General features: G+C 39.6%; 1 protein-coding gene across 3 annotated transcripts in view; it reads right to left on the bottom strand.

The window, feature by feature from the left end:
• The window catches only part of FBXL13 (F-box and leucine rich repeat protein 13), a 277,666-nt gene that overhangs the window by 58,638 nt on the left and 204,170 nt on the right, over nucleotides 1-14,858 (bottom strand). For all 3 annotated transcript variants that reach the window (XM_073652270.1, XM_073652271.1, XM_073652269.1), the window contains exons 13-16: nucleotides 11,946-12,044; nucleotides 5,554-5,674; nucleotides 5,312-5,474; nucleotides 2,178-2,297 (exon numbers count right to left, since the gene is read on the bottom strand). In XM_073652270.1, coding sequence (XP_073508371.1) covers nucleotides 2,178-2,297; nucleotides 5,312-5,474; nucleotides 5,554-5,674; nucleotides 11,946-12,044 — 503 coding nt within the window. The remainder of the gene's footprint in view (nucleotides 1-2,177; nucleotides 2,298-5,311; nucleotides 5,475-5,553; nucleotides 5,675-11,945; nucleotides 12,045-14,858) is intronic.

The raw sequence follows: 14,858 nt of genomic DNA, 5'->3' as shown, positions 1-14,858 counted from the left end.
CAGGTGTGCCCTGTCAGGTTTAATAAGTGGGATTTCTTGCCTTATAAATGGGGTTGGGACCATCAGTTGTGTTGTGCAGAAGTCAAGTGGATACACAGCTGATAGTCCTACTGAATAGACTGTTAGAATTTGTATTATGGCAAGAAAAAAGCAGTTAAGTAAAGAAAAATGAGTGGCCATCATTACTTTAAGAAATGAAGGTCAGTCAGTCTGAAAAATTGGGAAAACTTTGAAAGTGTCCCCAAGTGTAGTTGCAAAAACCATCAAGTGCTACAAAGAAACTGGCTCACATGAGGACCGCCCCAGGAGAGGAAGACCAAGAGTCACCTCTGCTTCTGAGGATAAGTTTATCTGAGTCACCAACCTCAGAAATCGCAGATTAACAGCAGCGCAGATTAGAGACCAGGTCAATGCCACACAGAGTTCTAGCAGCAGACACATCTCTTCAACAACTGTTAAGAGGAGACTTTGTGCAGCAGGCCTTCATGGTAAAATAGCTGCTAGGAAACCACTGCTAAGGACAGGCAACAAGCAGAAGAGACTTGTTTGGGCTAAAGAACACAAGGAATGGACATTAGACCAGTGGAAATCTGTGCTTTGTTCTGATGAGTCCAAATTTGAGATCTTTGGTTCCAACCACCGTGTCTTTGTGCGACGCAGAAAAGGTGAACGGATGGACTCTACATGCCTGGTTCCCACCATGAAGCATGGAGGAGTAGGAGTGATGGTGTGGGGATGCTTTGCTGGTGACACTGTTGGGGATTTATTCAAAATTGAAGGCATACTGAACCAGCATGGCTACCACAGCATCTTGCAGCGGCATGCTATTCCATCCGGTTTTCATTTAGTTGGACCATCATTTATTTTTCAACAGGACAGTGACCCCAAACACACCTCCAGGCTGTGTAAGGGCTATTTGACCAAGAAGGGGAGTGATGGGGTACTACGCCAGATGACCTGGCCTCCACAGTCACCAGACCTGAACCCAATCGAGATGATTTGGGGTGAGCTGGACCGCAGAGTGAAGGCAAAAGGGCCAATAAGTGCTAAGCATCTCTGGGAACTCCTTCAAGATTGTTGGAAGACCATTTCCGGTGACTACCTCTTGAAGCTCATCAAGAGAATGCCAAGAGTGTGCAAAGCAGTCATCAAAGCAAAAGGTGGCTACTTTGAAGAACCTAGAATATAAGACATATTTTCAGTTGTTTCACACTTTTTTGTTAAGTATATAATTCCACATGTGTTAATTCATAGTTTTGATGCCTTCAGTGTGAATGTACAATTTTCAGAGTCATGAAAATACAGAAAAATCTTTAAATGAGAAGGTGTGTCCAAACTTTTGGTCTGTACTGTATATGATTTAATCTGAGCTCCAAAGTGCAGTTAATCTATGCTCACAGATACCTATATTTATTTATGAAAAAAAACAAAAGAAATGAACTGGAGTATAAGTTGGTATACATGCAAAGTATAGACTCAAGGGCATGGCCTCTCTTGTTTTTGAGCTGGGCATTATGTTTATATAGCTTCCCATTGCTGGGTGTCCATAGTCGGGCCCCACTCATGCTCGGTCCTTATTCTTATTGACACATGGTAAGGTTTTAATACTAGAGGTTAAGACCGTCCCGACTAGGTACACTTTGGTGCCGGTGAGATGGCTTTTACACTTTTTTGATCAAAAACAGTGTTTACTAAGTACCCTACGTTATTTCTATGCACGATTGCTTTTTACTTAATTACGGCAGGGTACATGTTCACTTTGTTTCTATCTTAGGTTTCGTCTATATTTATTTATGCCCTGATGTACAACAGATCACATCATTCCTACAATGACCTTTATGTAATAAATTACTTTTCCTGCATTTTTTGAATAATTGAATAATGAACAGAAGTCTGCCTCGTCTGTATTTTTTCCTTGTGTCCCCTGATGAACCTGTATGTTGCATAGGAAACGCACAAGGACAGTTTATTAAGTGTTGACATAAATGCTCCTTGGCATATCGATCAGCACTTCTAAGTTAATGTATACACAGCTGGCGCTTACTACCTCTATGTGTTACCCGTTGTGTCGCTCACATTACATACTACTTCCCCATATTCATACAGCAGTGATTAAGGATATTCAGGAGAAAAACCTAATTCGACTAATTAGCCTGAACTAATTTAATTGCTCTTACTTTTGTGCTATTCTGAGAAGCGACAAGTCACTGACGCGTAGACAGTTTGTTAGATTCAGTTCTCTTATCTTGTTTCCGGAAGGGCCTTCTACAACTTGTCGTACCCCTGGGTCACTGATCCTGGAAAAGAAGATGCACTGTTTTGGGATTACATTTGGACAATGGTAACTTGACAACTCTTTTATATAAAAGTCATATTTATTAAGTGATACATAAAAATGTGTAGACTCCCAGCATCTTTCTGAAAAGTGATGTCGTTACTTATAGTCGGGGGGCTTCAATTTCAGACATATTGGCATTAGGCAAATTCAGGCAGAGAATACAGGAAAGAGACAGCTAACGTACAGCGAATAAAAAAGGCATAATTTGTAGGGTCAAATAAAGATATAGACAATTAATTATAAAATATAACCAAGTGATATGGGAAATTGTCACTGCATATATACTAAATGTACAATGTAGTGTGAATGGAGTCTTACATTTTAAGTCAAAGATTCTTATTAACCCATAATCAGTGTTGATTCTTGCATTTTTGCCACCTAAAGCGAAAATGTAAAGGGTGCCCCACCCCTACACCAAGCACAAATCTTTTTATATGAGGGTTGTCACTCCTGCTGATTTTGTAGCTAACTAGACATTCCCATTCAGAAGCCTTTGATGCAGTACTACACTGCTGTCATTTAGGTGAGTTTGCCAGAGGAGGTGCAGCTGTTATAGAGCAGCTCTGGTTCTGGGTCATATAAGGTTCCCAATGTATTCTAGGACATTAATCTGTCCTAAGAAGGCATGTCGTCAGGAACTGTGTTCTTGAGAATATCCTAAAGGCCCCAAAAAACACACAAATTCTGACAAAACCAGCCGATCATCTAATGTGGATAGGGGCCTCTCAAATCTCCACCGACAGATGACAACTGTACCACAAATCCTGATGAAATTAGCTTCCACAAGAAGTGTTTGGCAGTTGCTTACTCCACTCTTCCTACTGAAAACACAAGCTCTCTGGCTGAGCATGTATGTGTATCATGGAGTCAGGACAGATAGCTGTCAGCAGGCGAGTGTTCACTCAGCCACTATCCAAGATCTTTGAGCAATTTTATCACTGTAGATAAGATATTGAAAATTCTCAAAAGTACATTTAGGGTTACCAACCTTTAACCCCTTCCTGACATCCGCCATGCATGTAAGGGGCAAGTCGGGAGGGGATGTATGGAGCAGGCTCCCCTGCTGATACTGCAGATAATGGCTGGATGTCAAAGCCAGGATGTGCCTCTAACAGCCACAGATGACAATGAGCTCCACCCGCAACAAGGGCATTGACAGGGCACCGGAATGGGGGCACGTCATTCTATGTGGCCATTGGCCCCTACAGTGAAACAAGGTGGTGGCAGTGTCCTTATGTGGGGCTGAATGAGTGCTGCTGGTGTTGGGAAGCTACATTTCACTGACGGTATCATGTATTCACAGATGTACTGCTCTATATTGAAAGATAAGATACTACCAGGGCTTCATGCCCTTGCAAGACGTGCACTTTTCCAACATGACAATGATCCAAAACAGACATCTAAAGCCACTGTTGCATAAAAGTGATTCAGTGGCCAAGTATGTCTCCTGATCTGATCCCAATCGAACACCTATGGGGAATTCTGAAGAGAGCTGAGCATCACTCTCCATCCAGCATCCAGGCTCTAAAAGAGGTAGTTTTTGAAGAATGGAAACAAGACAGATGTTGCAATATGCCACCAACGTGATCATTCCATGCCTAGAAGACTTGGTGCCGTCATACAAAATACTAGATGTAGTCATTTTTGATGTAGAGTGTATTAATTTTTGCAACTAATTTGAGCAAAACTGAAGATTTTAAGATTTTGAAAATGTTATATGAAACTCAGTGTTGTCAAAGTTATTGAAATTCTTCTTGTGTTCAGTGAAATGTTAATTAAAATCTTACTTTTCAATGTGAGTGCACTCATTTATGCTGTGCACTGTATATAGTACGAGCGATCAGACAATTGCAGGCTCTAGTCCCCTGAGGGGACTAATAAATACACTAAAAATATATGCTAGAATTGCGGGTTTTTTGGATGCTGCAACTCTGTAGAATAGCTGTAAGAATCATTCAAAATGTGATATGTTTCCCAAAATGGCATGAATGAAAACATGAGCTTGTCCCACAAAAAAACAAGCTGTCACATAGCTCCATAGCCCAAAATCTAAAAATGTTACGGGCTTCGGAAAATGGCGACACAATAAAAAAAATATATTATTTTTTTTTACAAATTTCTGCTTTTTTCCCCACTACTAAAATAAAAAAAACTGGACAAGTTTGGCATCATCGTAATTGTACTGATGAGGAGAATCATAATATACATAATGTACATTGTTAAAACAATTCCTCCCAAAAAGGTCAGAATTGTGGAGGTTTGTTTTCGCAATTTCACAGCTCTTGGGTTTTTTTCCGTTTACCAGTAAATAATGTGGTAAGGTTAATGGTGTCATTCAAAAGTACAAATTTAATTGTTAAAAAACAAGCCCTCATACATCTATGTGGACTGAAAAATAAAAAAGTTATGGCCCTTTGCAGGAAAAGGGGGGATGAAAATGCAAAAAAAAACAGAAATTGGCATGTTGGGAATGATTACTAATAAGACATATAGGACACAAGTCATATAGGATGTGACTGATATTGAGTATCTCCTAAGTGTTGAAGGGAATCTGTTACCAGGTTTTTGCTACCCCATCTGAGAGTAGCATGGTATAGGGGCAGAGACCGTGATTGCAGCAATGTGTCACTTACTTTACTGACTACTGCAGTTTTCATTAACATCTGTTTTCTCTGCTGCAGATCTAGCAGTTCTCTGAATGCTGAGCTCTGTATAACCTCGTCCACACTACTGATTGGCAGCTTTGTGCAGTGTTGGTGGCGTGGTTGGACGACTTGGCAGAAGGCCAAGCCAAGTAATCTGATAGTGATAATCTACTGCTGATAAAACAATAAAAATTACACCCAACAGACCAAGTGACACATGACTGGAATCAGGTTCTCTATATTATGCTGCTCTTAGTTTAGGTAGCAAAAACCTGGTGACAGATTCCCTTTAACTAAAGATAAACAAGCAGCCGTTATGTGATTTTACCTGATGCAGTCTGCTACATTCAACACAGATATATTCTTCAGTGATGCAAGATTCTTAAGACTGATGTCAGTAATTTTTTGGCAATCAGCAACATAAATGTGGGTCAGATTTGGACTGGATCTGCTAATTGCCTTAATGCTGCCATCAGTAATGCGACTGTTTCCTGTTGGAAAAAAAATGAGATATTACTGAAATTTTAGGATATAAGTAGGTAAACTAGAAAACAATTTGGGTTGTACTACCTTCAATCCTGATTTTTACTAGTTTTCGTCCCTGCGCCAGGATTTTGAAAGCTGCATCAGAAAGATGTGGAGAGCCCAGCAGAGATATAGAAACAATGTTTTGGCACTTCTCAAGCAAAGTCTACAAAAACAAACAAGGCGTGCACCAAGAATTAGGAAGTTCATAGCTGACTGTAACAATGGATTATCACTGCTACAGTTGAAACCAGAAGTTTACATACACTATATAAAAAGACACATATGCCTGTTTTTCTCAATATCTGACATGAAATCAGAATAAACCTTTCCCATTTTATTTAAATTAGGATTACCATAATTTTTAATATTTGCCAAATGCCAGAATAATGAGGGACAATGTTTTAAGTCATTTTTTATTATTTACTGCATATGTGTCTTTTTATATAGTGTATGGTAACTTCTGGTTTCAACTGTACATACAGTACTGATCAAAAGATTGGACACATGTCTCGATGCTGTTGTCTGACAAGTCGGGACCAGGGGCACCTACCCTGTCCCTAACGCTAGGGGTGCGCTAGCTATTTCAGCTCCCTTGGTTACTTCTGATGGTGAAGATGCTGGTGCCACGTACCTTGCTGTACTCCCGAAACAGCCCTTATCTGTCCCCTCCCCCAACCAGGGAAGTGGGGAGGAATAGTGTATATATGTATATATATATATATATATATATATATATATATATATATATATATATATATACACAAACCAGACAAACAAGGAAGGACATACAGAGACAATTGAAAATAACAAACACAGACAACAAAGGAAAAACCTCAAAGGGACTAGGAAGATAAAGCAAAAAATAAAAGAGGATGGGACTATGCCACAGCCAAAAACACCAAGCAATAGTCACAGAACAACCCTCCTTAAACGCCTCTACCGAACATTGAATCCTCCACTTCTACATCAGGCAATAAAAGACTTAACACTGGCAATCCAGATTACCAGAGCAGAGACTATATAGGAGAGGGGAGTGGCTGATTCTAGACAGCTGAGAACTTCCAAAAGGAAGCTGCAGAGATTCAAAGCTGAGCAGATTAACTTCTGCACTGTTGAAAGAAACCAGCACCATTTAATAAGGGGGAGAAGTGCTTCTATTCAATGCAGGAGTACGTGAACTCAGACACTGCGGTCTTCTGGCTCCTCTCTGTCGTGGTAAACCCGTAACAACACACTTTTTTATGCAATGACTTTCCTTGTCTTTATTGGAATGTGGACATTTGAGATTCAGACTGAAAGCATCAAAGCCATGAAGGCACATATATAGAGTAAACTAGCACGTGTGAAACAAACCAGAATGTGTTAAACCCTAGTTTCCTCAAATTACCCCCTTTTTACTTTGATAACAATTTTACAACCCCTTGCCATTCTCTCAATCAGCTTCAAAGATAGCCACCACGAATGGCTTCCAATGGACAGGTATGCCTCATCAACAGTTCATTTGTGGAATCACCTGCATTCAAAAAGTGTTTGTGACCATCATCCTATTTGTACTTGGTGGTACCATCATTTGTGTTACAAAAGGAAAATTACCAAAAACACACCTCCATGTTATGTAAGGACTGTGTGATAAAGGAGGAGAGGAGTTCTGCGTCAGGGGACATGGCCTCCACAATCATCCATTCTCAATGTACTTGATATGATTTGGGATGAGTTGGATCGCAGAGTGAAGGAAAAGCAGACAACAAGAGCTCAGCACCACCTTTGGGAACTCCTTCAAGACTGTTAGAAAGCCATTCCAGTTAACGAGCTGCTGAAGCTGCTTGAGAGAATGTCATGGTGTTGTAAAGATGTCATAGTAGTAAACTTTGGGAATTTTGTGTAATCTAAGGTTCAATAAACATTCTGGTTTGTTTTACGCGTGGACAGTGACGTGGCTGTGATTGGTCACAGGGATCGCATGACATAACAATGTCACACGTGCCCCAGAAGAGCAAGTGCCAACACTGCTGGAACGGCACTGGCACCAGAGGTGAGTATAGCGGTTATTAATTTACTTTGGGGAAACATAGTGATTGAGAAGGGGTTGTGCGAGTATTGTACATCCCCTGTAAAGGGTTTCCAACAATCAATTTACAGTTTGTAAAAATAAGGAACTTTTTCCAATGTCCAGAGTTTTTTAGTGATAGCAGTGTTTGAAAAGATCATTATGCCAGTATTCTGAGAGAGAGTAGCTGTAGACATGATTCACTTTATGGTTTTACAATTTGAATATAAAAAATGTAGACAGGCCATGATTTTTGGACAAGTTGTATAGATTAAAGAAAAATTTAGGCTGTCAATGATTGTGAGGAGCTGTGGTATAGTATAAATACTTGCAATAGGGCTACGGTCAGACAGCCGTAGATTCTTTCATTCTAAAGATCCTGGCCGATTATGCAAATGATACTCTGATCAGAAATTGATCCGAGTGTCAGCACAGTGTGATCCAATTCTCTCAGATAAGAGAACCATAGCACACTGTGAGGAGAAGATGGAGAATAAAATTTCTCCATTCTGTGAGTCCGCGGAAATTGGACTGCACTTGGATGTTATCTGAGTGCAGTTTGATGTTTTCCACACACCCATACACTTGAATGGGCAAGTGGCATCCGATTTCAAAGTGAAATCGCATCATACTGTGATTTTTTTCTCTGACATTATCAGTGTAAAATATCTTGCATCAGCACTGTCGCATTGAATAATATTGGACTGAGTGCGATCTAATAAAAAAATTGGATAGCACTCATCTGATGTATACGCTGGTGTGAGCGAGCCCTAATACTAAAGCTCTTTGGATGGTCTGCAGGACACGGACATCTACATACAAGGCTCATCTATAGAATTAAGCTACATGGAGGAGCAGGATTATAGCTAACACAGGCTCCCTATACTAAAACAGCCCAGGTCACTAGGATATTAACTCTGGCAAAAATATTTCAAATGAACTCAGCTAGGGCAACAAGCACACTCTTCTCTCAGCTGAGATACATGAGGCTCGTTGTCATCTCCTGGCAGAAACATAAGAAATGTTTTATATGACTGACCGCTATAGAAAGCTTTCATATATTCCACCAAACATAATCAAAATGAATGCAGGCTATTGAAAATCGGAACATTCGTACTATGCACTTAGCCTTTTCCTAGGAAGCATGCAAGCCTTGCACAAAATTTATTGCTTTACACAAAGGCGTCTTCCAGAAAACATGCCATAATTCATCTATTTGGCTCTGTGTACAGCCTTACTATTTGGATTTTGAGCTTCTTCTAAACTCTCAACAAGTATTACATTTTCTGCAACATTAAGTGAAAAACTCTATTTATTTACTGGTCAATTGGATGGGTATATAAATGTAGTCTTAATTATTGCATAATTTCTTCTAGAAATGAGATTGATGAGAGTAGTCCATCAATATTAACTCCACTACATCTCCTCTAATGAAAAGTTAAAAAATATTTCCATATATTTTGTGAAGTATTTGTACTGCGATGAGATCTTGAAAAACTGTGAGGAATCCGTACTGAACTGTATAACTGGTACAGACCCTGTATAACTGGTACAGACCCTGTATAACTGGTACAGACCCTGTATAATTGGTAGAGACCATGTATAATTGGTACAGAACCTGTATAATTGGTACAGAACCTGTATAAGTGATACAGACCCTATATAATTGGTACAGAACCTGTATAATTGGTGCAGACCCTATATAATTGGCACAGAACCTGTATAATTTGTATAGAAGCTGTATAACAGGTACAGACCCTGTATAATTGGTACAGAACCTGTATAAGTGATACAGACCGTATATAATTGGTACAGAACTTGTATAATTGGTGCAGACCCTATATAATTGGCACAGAACCTGTATAATTTGTATAGAAGCTGTATAATTGGTACAGAACCTGAATAATTGGTATAGAACCTGTATAATTGGTACAGACCCAGTATAACTGGTACAGACCCAGTATACTTGATACATAACCTGTATAATTGGTACAGAACCTGTATAAGTGATACAGACCCTATATAATTGGTACAGAACCTGTATAATTGGTACAGACCCTGTATAACTGGTACAGACCCAGTATACTTGATACAGAACCTGTATAATTGGTACAGACCCTGTATAACTGATACAGACCCAGTATACTTGATAGAGAACCTGTATAATTGGTACAGAACCTGTATAAGTGATACAGACCCTATATAATTGGTACAGAACCTGTATAATTGGTGCAGACCCTATATAATTGGCACAGAACCTGTATAATTTGTATAGAAGCTGTATAATTGGTACAGACCCTGTATACTTGATACAGAATCTGTATAATTGGTACAGACCCTGTATAAGTGATACAGACCCTATATAATTGGTACAGAACCTGTATAATTGGTACAGACCCTGTATAACTGATACAGACCCAGTATACTTGATAGAGAACCTGTATAATTGGTACAGACCCTGTATAAGTGATACAGACCCTATATAATTGGCACAGAACCTGTATAATTTGTATAGAAGCTGTATAATTGGTACAGACCCTGTATACTTGATACAGAATCTGTATAATTGGTACAGACCCTGTATAAGTGATAAAGACCCTATATAATTGGTACAGAACCTGTATAATTGGTACAGACCCTGTATAACTGATACAGACCCAGTATACTTGATAGAGAACCTGTATAATTGGTACAGACCCTGTATAAGTGATACAGACCCTATATAATTGGCACAGAACCTGTATAATTTGTATAGAAGCTGTATAATTGGTACAGACCCTGTATACTTGATACAGAATCTGTATAATTGGTACAGACCCTGTATAAGTGATACAGACCCTATATAATTGGTACAGAACCTGTATAATTGGTACAGACCCTGTATAACTGATACAGACCCAGTATACTTGATAGAGAACCTGTATAATTGGTACAGACCCTGTATAAGTGATACAGACCCTATATAATTGGCACAGAACCTGTATAATTTGTATAGAAGCTGTATAATTGGTACAGACCCTGTATACTTGATACAGAATCTGTATAATTGGTACAGACCCTGTATACTTGATACAGAATCTGTATAATTGGTACAGAACTTGTATAATTGGTGCAGACCCTATATAATTGGCACAGAACCTGTATAATTTGTATAGAAGCTGTATAATTGGCACAGACCCTGTATACTTGATACAGAATCTGTATAATTGGTACAGACCCTGTATAAGTGATACAGACCCTATATAATTGGCACATAACCTGTATAATTCGTATAGAAACTATATAATTGGTACAGACCCTGAATAATTGGTACAGACCATGTATAATTGGTACAGACCCCGTATAACTTTATAACCTTAAACATAACCTATCAGCTGATTCATGCTGCCCGAACCAGCTTTAATTATAAAAGGACTGCATTATTACAGCCATGTATGTTTTATTCTGAAACACTGTGGCATTTAAAAGAAAAAAAAAAAACTTTGAAAAACCAACCAGGGACTATGGGTCTTGAGTGACTAGTCTGAGTCAGGTCCCTGCTAGCTTCTCCATTCTTATTTCTACCAGACTAAGAGGTCCCTCCTTCTACACATAGGGAGAGGTCTGTCAGTCTAGGGACGCGGTGTGGGGAGAAGCTGCCGCAGAGCTGCCTCTGACTATTTATCCAAGACCCATAGTCCCGGCTCTCAACAGTTTGTAAAACATGCACAGCTGCAATAATACAGCCAATGTCTGGCTTAGCTGCCTGTGAATCGGGCAGCATGAATCAGTTGACAGGTAGTACACACACGTAAAGGTTTCCACCTTCACAATTCGAGCTGTTGTCATGTGACCACTCGTGTGTGATTTGCATTCTTGCGTTCTCGTGCTTATCGCTTTGTCTTCTGCTTCGCTGGACGCTCCATAAGCATTTATGATACACATGTGTGAACTCAGCCTTATTTGTATTCTGCCCCTTTGATCGACTTCCCAATATGAATAAACACATTGATGACTCACTGTACAAATGCAGTTTACTTACACGTGGCAATTTTATGTTTTCTGTCAAAGGCTGCTTAGGTTCTCTTCTGATGTATTAAAAATTTGTATGGGTTGAATGCCAGCAATTGTTTTCAGTGTGATATTTGTAGCAGATCTGTCTTTGCTTTGTAGACCCCAAATTCTTACATGCCTACAAATGTCTTCAAAAGAACATGAATCCGTCCAACATAAATCCATACGCTCAAAACATTCAGAAACATTGATACACAAAGTGGAACATATTTCATCCAGATGCACTCAGTTGATGAATGAGGTTCACACCGATCGAAATTTACGTTGGAATCCACTGCAATTTGATAAAGCCTAAATACGTGAAAAGGCCCTAAGTCCAATGACCTTCACTTACTATGATACAGTTGTCCGTAAGGGTAAACATGTCATTTATTTTGAGGTGTTGAAGTGACGCGCATCCATCAGCTATATATCTGAAGCCATCAACTGATATCTGAAGGGGAAAGGATATTAATATTAATAATATCTGAGTTTATGAGAGCATGAACATGATATTCAGAGTATGAAAATAGATTGGAAAAACAACATTGCACCTAATTCTTTTATTACTTTACACTAAAACCCTTGAAAGTAGATTGAGGCTGTGCACATAACACATCCTTCTATCAATAAACAAAATGGCAGTTTTGTAAGCATATTATCCATACTCCAACTCTTAGGCTGAAAACAGACTAGTGTATGGCATCCGATGTGAGAGCATAGGATGCGAGATGCTAATGACCCTCAGCTCCTGCTCTGCTGCGAGCGGGAGCCGAATGTCTGTGCTCCGTGCTCCGATCTTCTCGCATGAGAGAATCACAGCGCAGCTGCGGAGGGGACGGAGAAAGTAATTTCTCCATCTCCTCCTTGGCTTGACGCTACGTATATCGGACTGCGCTGGGATGACATCCGAGTGCAGTCCGATGTTTCACTCGCACCCATAGACTTGTATGGGCGTGAGTGAGTCAAGTCTCGCTGCAAATCGCAGCATGCTGCGATTGTTCTCAGTTAAATATTAATTACGGATATTCATTTTATTCTGAAGTCTGTACCATATATTGCATAAGACTGCATCAGCCATCGTGCTAGGGTTTCTAGATGACATGCGCTATTTGTGTATTTTTAGTTCAGTGCCATATGCAGAAGAACAGGTGCTAAGGGGGGCTACATAACCCCATGTTAGAGACGGGGGGGCGCTCTTGCCATTTCACAGGACACTGGACGACACATGGTGTCATCCTGACACACATGCTGGACACAGACAGACGCAATCTACCATCCAGGATCCCAGGAAAAGATGGGTGAATCTCAACTATTAAGCTAATTATGGACAAATGGACAATCACTTTGTAACTATTTAACTATTTTATGTAACTACTGCAATTATTCTTTTTAATGGACAATCCAAGAATAAATCGATACATTTCTTTATAAGTATAGCATCTGATAAGAAGTCTTCGATTGAAAAATATACGGAAATAAGTTTTTTTTACATTCTCTTATGCCGAATCGGCATCAGAAAATAATCGCAGATCTAAGCTGCCCCATAGAATAACACTGGGCCAAGTGCTATGCTATGGTAGTGTGACCCCGGCCTTAAAGGGGTATTCCCATCTCCAAGATCCAATCCCAATATGTAATAGGTGTAATAATAATAATATTAGCAAATATCTCCAATTAGAAATGTAGTATATTTTTTCTGATTCGCTATCTCTCTTTCCTCATGTGCAGGCATTGCAGGACCTTAGGTATCCATGGTTACGTCCACTGATAATGGATGTGCGGTCCACACATTAGAGGGAGCAAGGCTAGAAGTTATAGGAATGTGTGAATATGGCAGCTATACATTGGGCTAACATGTTTGGCAATAAGAATGTATATTGGGAAAATGCATTATCTCTCTATTTATGGCAATTAATATATATGAGGGTGAGTCAAAAGTCTTTCGCACGCCGGTTGTATTAAAACTTCTATTGGCTGCACTGTCTTCCAAGCACTTTCTGTACAAGGCCGCTGTCTACCCAGGCACTGCTGTACAGGTTTGAATGGGTTACGTCAATTCATTTGGGACTGCGGTGCAAGAAACAATGGCTACCCCACTTGTGATTTGCATCAGCACACCGCGATTAATGAATACAGGAACTCCGCAATTGCTGTAAACGTTAAAAACGTAAGGTACTTTGTTAACATTTTTGTATCAAACAACAAGTATGGGCTGCTCATGTTAAGCTACGTTTTTCTCTAAGGAATCTTTAAATCAATTTTATAATTCAAAATCCAAACGTACTATATGAGGGTGAGTCAAAAAGTACTGGATGTAAAATTTCTTTTTAAAAACTTGTAGAAAAAACAAGTAAATTATTCAAGATAATCCCCATGCTTTTCAATACACTTTGTGCAGCTGTGAACAAGCTTTTTCATTCCCTCATTAAAAAATATTTTCAGTTGAGCTGAGAGCCACGAATGCACCGGTGTCTTCACCTCTTCATCCGACGTGAATCTTTGGAAATGAGTTGCCACATAATCCACTGTCGCTGGTTTATGTAAAATTGTAAGTGATTAACGCGTTAGCTAGTTTTATAAATTTGCATGGTCTTTTTAATGTTTTGCATTAATTGAGACAGAATTTATACTCATTTGTATCCGGATGCTGGATTTTCTTCAATAACATCTATCCAATAGAATCAGTTCACATGCATGCTTAATATTGTCATCAGACGTGGATGGGTGTCCGGTTCCTTCTTCATGGCTGACCTTCCTCGAAGTTCTCTATCCCTCTATGCATTTATGCACACTTCTTCATGTCAAAACACTTTATCCACATTGTGCACAAAGTCTTTCATAAATATCGGCATCAGATACACCCCAGACCACAAAAAAAACGAGTCACTACATGTTCCTCTTCTTTTGTGCATTCTGTTTGTACTGTATATATTTTTGTATATTGGCCATAATGTATTTGTTCACCTGTACATTAATTTAATACTGAAAGTGTACGAGCCCTTTCTTTTTTTTTTATGAGCCGACCATACTGTCATGAATTTGCAGAGGTGTATCTAGGTTTTGCGGCACCCGGGGCAAGAATTGAGCTTGCTCCCCCCCCCCATTCATTGAACGAGGCCACGCATGTCTAGTCGGCACTTGACCTCCCAATCTCGCCGCCGGCAATAGAGAATCCTGACAGTGTGTAGTGCGCGCTGTGAGAATTCAGAAATCTGCAGTCACATAGAATGACTGCAGACTCATCACAAATTTGGACAACCCCTTA

Source organism: Phyllobates terribilis, unplaced genomic scaffold (assembly GCF_046119375.1).
Source record: "Phyllobates terribilis strain yellow unplaced genomic scaffold, ASM4611937v1 Scaffold_11__3_contigs__length_659146591, whole genome shotgun sequence".
NCBI lineage: Eukaryota > Metazoa > Chordata > Amphibia > Anura > Dendrobatidae > Phyllobates > Phyllobates terribilis.
The sequence above is the reverse complement of the archived record's forward strand: the minus strand, read 5'-3'. Positions and strand labels throughout refer to the sequence as shown.